The sequence below is a fragment of the Harpia harpyja genome, chromosome 13, assembly GCF_026419915.1.
Source record: "Harpia harpyja isolate bHarHar1 chromosome 13, bHarHar1 primary haplotype, whole genome shotgun sequence".
NCBI lineage: Eukaryota > Metazoa > Chordata > Aves > Accipitriformes > Accipitridae > Harpia > Harpia harpyja.
The window spans coordinates 25,495,623-25,507,667 of NC_068952.1; the positions used below are offsets into that span (position 1 = coordinate 25,495,623).

Genomic DNA, 12,045 nt, shown 5'->3' on the forward strand with positions numbered 1-12,045 from the left:
TGGTAATTTTCCTAAACAAGCATGATGCTGGATAAATTCTTGTTTTTCAACAAATAACCATTTTGAAAAATAGTAGGAGCTACCCGAATGTTTTCCTCACCACAACACCTGGTGAGAGACAGTTAAAAACCCTTCCAGACATAAGTCTAGTACTAATGACATCGAGGAAAAAAGCTGAAAAGGGGACATTAGAGTGTTTTAGATAAGCTTCTTGATTCATTTTTATATTTTTATTTTCTATAAAGGAGACCAGTAATTACCAACGCAGTCAGTTCCATCTTCACTGGCCATGAATCCAGCTTGGCAAATACATAGGAAACTTCCTTCTGTATTTTCACAGCGTCCAAGGGAACAGAGATGGGGTGCCTGATTACACTCATTAATATCTATAAAAGAAATAAAAACATAAGACTATAGAATAACATATTTAGTTGTGATTCTTTTTGTGCATTCTATGCCATGCTTTTGAAAAGACTGATCTTGTAATTATTTTAACTATTTGAAAAAGTATATGTTTTCCTCTCCCTCAGAGCTGCAAAAAAGATGCATTAAATAGTTTTGGTTGGAAAAAAATGCTCTCATTGGCTTAGACCATAAGAATATTGCATTGGCCTGAAGAATGTGACATGATTACTATTCAAATCACTACACTGAGCACAAGCTGCAAGCATGGAACATTAACACAATTTGGATGAAATAGAAGGATTTTAAGTTGCCATTTGGTTGTGTATGTGTGTAAATTATTTTCTAATACTGTAGTTGCACCTGATAGTATACGTATCAGTGTGAAGTTACTGAACATTTGGTAGCATGAGAAGTTGATAGTGTACAATCTGGCAACATGATACAGTAAACTCTTTCTGATCCAAGTTACAGAGGAATCAGCATACTCTGAATGAAGGAAAGATACCAATCTAGCTGCTTCCAAATCTGAAATGGCTCACATAGAGCCAGTCTGGGCTCTCCCTCATGTTCATCAGAGCCCTCCGTTTCAGAACTTACTAGCTTAGAAGGGAATGGAGACCTCACTTTGTGGATCTCCTAATGTGCCTCTGGGATGTTTACGATATACTTTCTCTTTTCAGCAGAAGGTTGAAAGGAAAGACCTAACAAAATGACTGGATTTAGTCTAGCTGCAGAGCTAGTAGCTGGGTAAATCATTCTGAGAAACAGGCACTAATTCAGCCATTCTTTCTCCAAACAGAAGTGTATTTCTTCCTAGCAGTCTGATGATTTTAGATACCTGATATGAAGCTGAGAAGAGATGGTCTGTCTAATAACTTTTTGCTCTCATCTCACAATGGGAAAGGCTTTCATCCAATTTAATTAAATTCATATTCAGTTCTGAGTGGCTGAAAAGCTGTATCAGAGACTAGCTGGCAAATTTTGACATACAAAAACTAGTTTCTGTGTAGTTTGGAAGCATTCAGTAGAGGAAGTAACTCCTGACTGCTCTGTAGCATATTTCCCCTGACCAGACTCTACATTTCAAGCATTTCATAGCATGGTTATTTCAGATTTTTGAAAGTGTCCATTCATACCAGAGCACTTTGTCTGCTGATCATTAAGTTTGTACCCCTCGTAGCAGATGCAAGTGTATCCCACAGGCAAATTAACACAGTGTCCTGCTCCACAGATATCAGGATTAACTGTACATTCGTTGATTTCTAAGCAAACAAAAAAAAGTTTAGTGTTAAACTCTCCCACATAGTTCAGTAAGCACACAGTATTTGGTAATCCAAGTAGAAAGATTAGGCCTGAAAACAACTGTAAATCAAGTTTGTAAGTCCTGAGTTTCTGTAATGGATACCTTAACTGGAATAATCTAGAAACCATATAGGCTTTTCCTAGTGACATATTCTTATGTCCTATCCAAGATCTATAAATGGGTACCTAAAAAATAAAGTAAAATGAAGATAATATAAAGGAAAAATTTATATGATTTAACCTTTGCATCGAAGGCTAAGAAAAAAACTGTAATGGGTTTCTGATTGTTTTTACAGAATACTCATCTGTTAATGGCTTGGATGTATTTTGTAGGATAAGGAGATTCAGATATGGGCAGCATTGGATGCTAAACTCTTACAGTAGTTTCAGAAATTCTCCAAGTATATGTGTTACTGCAAAAAATACTAATGACTGTGTTTAGTTGCAATTTAAACTAAGGTTATACAGCAGCATGAAATCATAATTCCTGAAAAAGAAGTTATCTGTAAAGAAGAATCATTTATCCTGACTATTTAGAAATAGGTTACATTTAAATTTAAGTAAATCTTAAAGTACAGAATTAAGGCACTCAAAAACTTCTCATCTCTAACTACATTCAGTTTTTTAAATCCAGTTTAGGATTTTGTCCTACAAATCTTACTTCACTTAGACTTTACTACCTCTTAAATATCTGAACAACACTTGGAACTCTATCTGAACAACAGATTCATATATTTGTTTATAGCACACAGCAATTTTTAGTTCTACTCCTTTTCCTGAGGAAAGAAAAAACAGCAGAACATGGAAAACTACCATGTTTTTTCTAACTGATGTGAGTTCCCAGCAGGGTAACTTCCTCTCTCTGTAAGGAAGCAGGGAGCTGGCTGGCAGAAAGGGCACAGTCACAGCAGAGCTGACTTCCAAATTCTGGTTTGACAATCACCTTTAGTAGAACTTTCATATGGGTTAGAAAACTGTAATTATAGGTAATTGAAGGAAGCAGCTGAATGCTTACAGGACACAGTTCTTTCTCTAGTCTTACAGTAGATTCAGAAGAATTTAACTGCAGACAGAATCGTACTTCAAACAACTGGGTGATTTAGACCCTGTGCATATCGCATGCAACTCAAAAATCCGTTCCCGCATGAAGGAAAGCCATCTTCAAAGAGTTAAACTTTTATTAAAGCGAGTGCAATTTCTCCCTGTGAATGCAAATTACAAAACCTCTTGGTAGGCCTAGATATCTCTACCATATATAATACTGCATATTAAAGTATTTACCTGGATATTGCAATTGCTTCAAAGCCTGTGTTAATTCCGAGAGACTAGCCAATGTGACATTGTAATGCTCCCATGTATATGCACATAGTACATTCACCTTTTTGTTTTCAAATTTACAGCAAGTGAAATTTTCATGCCTTTTGGACACAGCCATCACTTAGACAAGTTTCAGCTATGACAAGAGCATTACTTGCATTTCTGTTATTTTCACTTCTTGACACATGGATGTAGAAAAGGCTATTTTAATACATCAAAAAAGGAAGAAGCACAAACATCAAAAGAACATTTTAAAACATATCTTACAGTAAATCCTCATCTGCTTTTTGTAGAACATGCCGATCTACATCCCACTAAGTCTACATTCCTCAAAGAACATGATCACTTATACTTCATGAACACATGTGGAGACTGTCTAAAGACCTGACTTGTATCCAAGAAGTCTTCAGTTCTGGACTTCAGTTGCAGATTGTGTAATCTGAGGTGGAATTATTAATTTTTCCTTCTATCATTTATTTGTGAGCACAAAAATGGCAGGTACATTCTGGGAGGGCCCAGTTCTGGCTCTGTTGACAGTACCCTCATTGCTGTGCTGTTCTGTACTTGCTATCTCTCCCCAAAATATTTCTTTCTGTTCTACAGCTACATTCTCTTCACTATTATAATTCAGAAGTAGGACGGAACAAGTTATAGTGTCAGGAACTCACAGTCATTTCTGAATTTATTTTTAGTTCTAAAAAGGAAGTACAATACCTGTAACTTGAGTAGGTGCAATTACTTGACTTGCACTCGAAGTAGAGACTTCAGGAGCAACTTCAACGGGCAGAGGAGGAGATGTTTTCTCAATCACTACTGTGTGACATGGAATGGAAATCAGTCACATCCAAAAAAAACCCCTTAAAGCATTCAAAAAAAACCCCCCAAAAACCAAAAAAAAACCCCAAAACCCTAAAGAATTCACACATGATACTGAATGAGCCAGACACTATGGAGCTTTTCATTAGTTTATTCTGCTTGCTTAGTTCTGGAGTAGAAAAAATAATATAATTGGGTTTTCCATCATTCTACGTCTTGTGAAAAAACCTGAGGTGCTAAAGACAGCAAGCACAATAGTAAAACTTTTGCAGTGAAAGTAATGCATAAATCTACAAGGAGGCACCAAAGTGAAGCCTCCTCTTGAAAGGGGTACAAGGCCTCAACTCTGCCAACATTAAAATTCTCATGTATGTAATCCAGGATATCACTTTTTCCTAAAGTATATCTTTGCCTCCTAACAAGTCCCTGAGCCAATGCCAACCTCTCAATTCCTCCCACGTCAGCTTCCATGATTATTTTTTTTTTCCATATTCTGCTCATGGCAAAATTGCTTGTGAAGCTGCAATCAATTTTTCATTAACCTCTGTTACAATTGCTAGCTTCCCATTCTTTGAAGAACTGTAAGCACTCTCATACTAAAAGACAAGTCAAAACAAGTTACCTGGAAACTGTGGATGCAGATTAATTGTTGAAATTCCAGGAGAAAGCTGAGGCTGCCCAGGCTCTAGATAAGGCTGCTTTTCTTGATCAAGGGATGCTAATTCCTAAAAGAATGATTGAAAATTTACATTCTGAAAACATTCTCTTAATTCAGCTATCATAACAACCCATAAACTCCTGTCTTGAGAAACTGCTAACATTCTCACAAGTGTCTTTTGATAGCAGATCGTTAATTACCACCAATTTAAGCCTGAAAGAACATGGAATACTATGTTTACACAACTGCATACAATTTAACATTGATTTTATTTGAAGCAGCCATTTCATGGAGCTTCTAATTGTATCTTTGGCTTTGTCCCTCCATAGTTCTCCCATCCTCTGGTCTTCAATCTCTTATGAATAGTATTTAATTGCAGTTCAGCATCACACGAAAGTATACAATCACATATATCTCAAGTCTTTGAACACTGTGAAAGTTTCTCTCTTAGCTATTGCACTGATCATCTTATTTTCATTAAAGTGTTAGAAGTTTGTAAGTCTTTAGGAAAATGAAATGAAGTACAGCTGCAGTTATTCCTAACGAATCCCATTATCTTCAGCATAGAGAACCTGGAACCTCCAGAACGGGGGACTTAACATAGATACGCGCCTGCTCTTCTCCACGGAATGCACAGCAACTCTAAAAAAAACTAGGAAACTAACTTAGGCATTAATACCAGTCTCTTAAGCAGGTGTCACAACTGCTTCTCAAAGCTTCATAGTGTTTGTCTCCAATTCATTTTCTCTAGCTGATAGTATATGTTGCTCTCCTTCATGCCATCTGCATTTTTCAGTATCCTCTTTAAAATACAGGCTCCAGAATGGGATGGAACAATATAGTACTAGACCCTCCACCAATGCTCTATAGAGAGGTTACAATAATCTCTTTCCTGTACCTCACTACCTGCCTGTTGTTATATATAATAATATCATGAGCTCTTTTTGCCTCAGGGTTTGCAGTGTAAGTCCACAGTGAGTTGTTTGATCCTCATAAATCCTAAATCCTTTTCAGAGTTACTGTATCACCTCTCATACACATGGTCTGCATTCTAATTCTAGATAGATCACATCATGTTTTACCTGATCAGGGGCTGCAGTTGCCACTAAAACCAGAAAGAAAAAAGAAAATTAATCAGTCTTCACATAACATTTTCTTACACATTCTATTTAAAACTACTAGCACATTTGAAAGTGGTTGTTGCCATCGCAGAAAAATTTAAGTCTCTAACCTCATTCCAAATGGTGCAAACTTGAAGTAATGTTCCTGAAGCAAGCGTAAAAACTAACCTGAAACCAGAATAAGATTCTACACACTGACCAATGCTTAGAACTATTTACTCAGTATTCAGCAGCCTTATAGGTTTCTCAATTAATTGTTTCCTTAGAAACAATCTAAGAAACACAGGTCATTAACTCACTGATTAAACATTTTTAAGTCCTTCTAAGGAATATCAATGTCTGTAATTATTTTAAAGGTAAATTAATATCATAATGATATATAACTAACCATTAACAAATTTGCAAGAATTTATTGTAAAAAAAAAAAAATCAAGTTCTGAAATTTGCCTTTTCTTTAAGCAAGTAAAAGTGCTTTGGGGTTTTTTTTACCTCCACAAAAGTGACTTCTTTCTGGGAAGGAAAGGTACAAATTTCATATAAGTTTTTATTTGCCATTGCAGTTTGCCTTTTTGGAATTTGTCTTTCACTGATGAAAATCTATATGCTACTGTAAAAAACTGTAAGAGTATTTTTTTTTCACAACTAACATTTTCCACAGGATAGATTAAAAAAAACCAAAACCAAAACCCCAAAACTCTTATTGCTCTAGTTTCTTCAGTATTAGCATGGAGGTTGATTATCCAAACTGTGAGAACTTCTAATAAAATCTCAAAAATTCAAAATGCAAACATATAAAAAAATGGAATATAAAATTCAAACATGCGTATGTATCATTACTGACTTAGAGTAAGCATTTTTTTAAATTTTTTTTTATTTAAAAAAAAAAAATTCTTCTTTTCTCCCGATTTTCTCTGTTTTAAGATTTACTAGAATGTGGCAATCTTTCTAATTACTGAAGTAATATTTTAGCAAATGATACACTACTTTTTTCCACTTTGTAACACAGAAAAGCCCAGAGGTTTATGTGAGATTGTATAATCCAGCACAGTCTGTAAGTATATTTGAATGGCTTATTTTTCTCTCCAGATTCAGTTTAGCTCCATTTTCTTTTTGAAAGCAAAACTAGAACAGTGATTTTAACTGGAAAGTAACCCATGTCGCACAGAATTTTGCAAAGTCAGCTGGCTGAAACTCTTTCTAATAATAGCCTGACACACAGATACATAACTGCTACTTGGAAATAACCTATTAAGCATTCAGTATCATGAGAGGGTTCTTCAGCAATGTATCTCTTCTTGTCTACAGTTAGTTCATGCCAAGTTTGCTGGCAATGTATTTATAATAGTGCTGCTTTCTGCATTTCTTTGCTTCTGCATTTGTTTTAGACTCAGGACAATTTTGGCTGCTACAAGTTCTTAGAGGAGCTTGCAGAAAACAAAGCCTAAGAAAAATATCTTAGAGGAGTCAACTAATCATTAAACAGCCCAGCAGAGAGAGGCTGATCCAACATGGTCACACCAAGGGAGTGTACAGCTGCAGGGGTGAGAGCAGACCACATGAAGGGTGCACCACATGGTGCTAATCTACAGGAGTGTATAGAAGGAAGATGATGAAAACCCCTTAGCTTCTGCAACCCCAAATACTAGTAAATCAAAGCCTGAGTTGAGTCCTTTGTTATATGTTAGAGATTATAAATATCTTTATAAAAGTCTTACAACAAATATTTACTATTTCTTATCATAAAAATTAATGAGATTGAAGCAGTCTCTCTCTCTTTGGTGTTCTCAGCATCTGATAGGAGGTTTACATAAAATTTCAGAAGTAAATCTTGTAACACAATACACTCCACAACATGGAATGCTCTGCTGTGGGAAGTGACACCTCTTTGCCCTGCACTGTATGCAGCTACTCTGCAAAGAAACATATCATGGAAGACACATGCACAGAAATACAGAAAGACTAAATTTTCCCACTCTCACCTTCTTGCACAGCCATCTCAGTCTCACTTTTCTGTGAGAAGGTCAGTGCCTCCACTGGCTCTTCCTTTGCTGGGAGAGGTGGAGGAGAAGTACCTTTAGCAACAGGTTGAGTAATCGGGGTCTTGCCAATGACAGGTGGCTGTACTCTAACTGCAGGGTGATGATATAGCTTGTTTCTGTGAGGGCCAGAAACCGTATAACCCATTCCACCAGGGCAGATTTCCTTAAAAGCAGCTAGATTTGGGATGGGAAAATATTCCTTTTAGGCATCTAAAAGTGCAATATGTTGACATAGTGGAAAATATAATGACTACCACTAATAAATTTAATCTCATACTGTATATACATTTTTACAAAAAACTACTTAAAGACAAGTTATGCATTGCATGCTAGTATGACTGAGCATTCTCCCAAAAGCATGTTCTGGCTGTTATTCCCAGGAGGTTTCAACTCCAGCTTACCGTCTTTCTTCAGTTAATTTTAATCTATCATTATATCAAGATAATTTTTTTAATTAATCCTCTTCAAGCAGTATATCCTTTCTGAGTATGAATTTAAGTATGCAAATTGTCATCATCATTTACATTGCATAAGGAATGAAGATCACTATTTCTATCACTCTCTTTTTGCAGAAACCAAAGGAAAAAAGCTCACCACCCCTGTACTAGAGGACCAGAAGAATATCAATCAGTAAAAACATTCATTCACAGGATCCCATTTGAATACACCAGAGGTCTCATACCAGCCCTGATCCAAATTGCACTGAATTGAATAAGTCTTTCCACTGACCTCAGTGGTCTGGATAAAAACAAGATCGGGGCCATAAAAAGCCAAATCACCACTGGAAGAGAGGGGAAATAATCTCATTTATAAAGCTGCTACAGAAAAAGGTAATGAAAGTCAGGTAGCAGCACCTGCTCTGGTCTCTGCAGCTGCTCTACGTGAGCATCAGGTTTTGCAGTCCTAGTGGAAGACTAGAATGAAAAAGAAATACAGGTCAGCCTTCCTCCCCATCAAAGATAATAGCTATGCTCCTGTCAGGGACAGGGAGAGCTTGTCTTGAGGGGCAATGCTTCACTGTCTTCATTGCTCTAGGTAAAACTATGTTGGCATGAAACATCAAAGATTTAGTCTCCCATGTGCCCGATGTGATTTCTTACAGCTTCTTAAGAGATGTGCGGAGTGGGTCATTGCTAAGTTCACAAATTCTGCTTTGAACACATCAGGGTTTTAAAATGAATTAGCATCTAAAATAAAACCACAAAATACTAGCTATAGGTAATCCACAGATGAATTCATTAAATTGTACATTAAATTGCAGTATGCATTAATTACATACTGTGTTCTGATGGTGTCTTAGTAATAGAAAAGATGAAGGGTCAAACCAATTGAGTGGATTCAGAATCATGAAATACTTTTTGTTGGGAAATGCTAATATCAAAACTTGCCACAAAAACACCCAACTGAGGGTGGGAATTCTGGTCAAAGGAGGAAGTCGGAGAAAATTTGACATCTGTCCCTTCAGATGCATACTTAGGATGCATCTTGTTTCAGGCCATATTCTCTCAAATGCAGAATAGAAATGTGAGCCTTATTCTACCACAGCTCTGATAAGTGCTCTCAACACTTGGGCATAGAAAGCTGGCCTCTCTCAGTGTCTCTTTTGGAGCTGGCCTACTTTGTACAAATATTTTAAAAGCTGTAAGAGAGTGACATCATGACTTTTTAATTCAATGACTTTTATATTAACATGGGATGCTGCAGTAAATACATTACCCCATTCTGGAGTATCCCACTTTCACACATTTTTCATAGAAAACTCTGAAAGATTATGAATTTAACCTGTTACAGAAAGGAACATGTTTTTAAATCATGAAAGTTGTCGTGAAACGGGAAAAGTGTTTTCCACACAGTTCATCAGAATTTTCTACTCACAGATTTTCTCTCTGAAGTCTTTTCATTAAGAAAAATCGCTAAAATAACCAATTTCACATAATATTCAACTATGTCTTTTTTACAACTACACAGCAGTCAACAAAAATATATATTCTCTGCTCCAGAATACACACAATTTGGTATAAAGCCTCATGCAATATTCTCATAGATGTAAAGCATCTGCATTTAAATTGCAAGTCATCTGATGAGAATATATTTCTTATCCATTAAAAAGCCATAGCAATATTATTTATCTCAAAGTGAACTGGACTTTTAAAACCCTAATCAGTGATGTAGCAACCCAGCAGTCATACAGGAAGCAATGGCTTTAAAAATCAACTGAAATGCTCAAAAATGTTGATCACTTCCATTTCTGTAAGCCCAACTTAAAAAAGTAAGGAATCTGCTGCTTTCATCACGTCTCTGATGCTAGCTGTGGATTTCCCAAAGCAGCTAGCTAGTTTTGAAAATCTGAATCTTTATAAAATACTCCAGAGAAATACATGATCTGTATCATAATAGTGATATCTGCAGCAGCAACTTCAGTAAGAACAGTAGATTACCATTACAAACACCTGTGCTAAAATACTGACCAGGCTGGACATCAAAAAATAATATTCAGTTGATTTTGACTGAAGACTCCAACTTTGGTCATTTAAGTTTTAAGCAAAATTGGGGAATAAAAGGTACTTGAAAGCAGCGATCAGTATCTATAATATGCGGTCTCTTAATCTATGAGCAGCCTAAACGAGGGTAGTGACCAACCAGTCCTTATATATTTAAAAACCAGCAGGACTCCAGGTGAACACTGATAATACAAGTGAGCTTTATGTATCAAGTAAGGAATTAAGTGAAAGGTGGCATGAAATGTTTATCTACCAGTTTATTGTTAAGAAGGCAACACCATATTTAGCACATTCCTAAAAATGGATGGTAAAGGAAGGTTAAAAAGCACAGATACTCCCATACATATCCCACTAACTGTAATGTAAACTACAACACATGTTGTTCTGTAACCTAATTCTCAAAACCTGCCATCCTTTCACTGGTGCCTTTCACAACTGAAGAGTATTAATTAGATTTTGGGTTAATTTGCCTGTATCTATAGTCAGAATATAACGTACAATAAATTATCTTCATGTGATGGAGAATCAAAGTTCAAGGAAGTATTCCGAGATGCAAATATTGTTAATCTGGAATTCTATCACAACATAATTCCTTTGTTTTAATCACAAATCCCTATGGAAAAAACTACTATATATGTGATTATTCTACTATCGTGTAGAGAACTATCATAATTTACTGATGGACACTTCTTGTTTAAAATAAATTCTTGGATTTTTTTTTTTAAAGCATGCATAACAAACATAGGGTGGGGGCAAGAGCTTGTATTTTTAATGGGCAGTTCTTACCTGTTCCTGGAAGCGGACACTTCTCACAGTGCGGGCCCCATGCTTTGCCAACACTGCAACAGCAAAGCTGCTTGCTGAGTTGAACAGAAAGAGGATGCATGCATTGCTTTCCTGCACTAACAAACCGGTAGCAGGGTCCTTTCTCTTCAGCAACTATAGGATTATCAGCTGCAAGGAAAGTGGAGGAGAGAATGGTACTGTTCACATGAAAAGCAAAACAGAGAACCACCAATACATTTCCGACACCAGTTAAATAGATTAGCATTACTATCTGCAGAAATTTTATTTCAAACACCTATCTCAAGCCATAATCACAACATAAAAGAAAATTCTTATTTCACATCAAACACTCCTGAATTCCAACTCAACCTAGACCAAGGATAAAAACTATTTTAAAGGAAAAAAAAAAAAAATCATTTCCAAACCAGCAGTTGCCATGCTTCCACGACAAAGAGTCAGAATCACCTCTCTCACTTGTACACAAGTCCAACTGCTGAAGACTAAGGTCAATCACTGGCAATATACAACCGTGTCAAGCTACATAGCCACTGGAACATTCAGCTATAAGAAGGCTATATAAACAAGACTGCAAAAGGATTAAGTATCATACATGAAACTTTTTTAATAAAAGAGACAATTATGTATTTACATTTTGTTATACTTAGTTTTAATGTGGAAGAGCCAAAGGCCATAAGCTATGAGTAGTGTGAGGTAACAGGAAGCTAAGATCCGTCCACCTTTCTAATTTATGCATCCACATTAACATACAGTTAACAGATCTGGGTAGTATGTTCACTTAACTCAAAAAATACAAAGACTACCTGATTTTCAACATGACATGTAAAAGCAAAAATGAAAACCATCTCCTTTTTTCTGGTGTTAAGCTGAAAAGTGGTAAGAAATTCTTCAAAATGCTGAAAAACTTCCTCAGTAATTGAGTGTCATTACCTAGTAGTACAAGATACTTATGCTGAAAAAATGAAAGAATTCACCCACGACTCTAGACTATATTTTGTAACTCTAAAGATAGCTCAGATAAAGAGCTTAGGAAATGGGGTATTTTTCACTTGTAAATATTCTTCCCCAAAAAACTTAAAGTG

At 36.1% G+C, this 12,045-nt stretch overlaps 1 protein-coding gene across 9 annotated transcripts in view; it reads right to left on the reverse strand.

Annotated features, from left to right (window-relative positions):
- The window catches only part of LTBP1 (latent transforming growth factor beta binding protein 1), a 205,406-nt gene that overhangs the window by 63,266 nt on the left and 130,095 nt on the right, over positions 1–12,045 (reverse strand). For 4 of the 9 annotated variants that reach the window (XM_052806077.1, XM_052806078.1, XM_052806075.1 and 1 more), the window contains exons 11-17: positions 10,946–11,113; positions 7,599–7,832; positions 5,581–5,603; positions 4,463–4,565; positions 3,739–3,837; positions 1,542–1,667; positions 261–386 (exon numbers count right to left, since the gene is read on the reverse strand). In XM_052806077.1, the coding sequence (XP_052662037.1) occupies positions 261–386; positions 1,542–1,667; positions 3,739–3,837; positions 4,463–4,565; positions 5,581–5,603; positions 7,599–7,832; positions 10,946–11,113 (879 nt within the window). The remainder of the gene's footprint in view (positions 1–260; positions 387–1,541; positions 1,668–3,738; positions 3,838–4,462; positions 4,566–5,580; positions 5,604–7,598; positions 7,833–10,945; positions 11,114–12,045) is intronic. The other 5 variants (XM_052806076.1, XM_052806083.1, XM_052806079.1 and 2 more) reach the window with 4 other exon arrangements.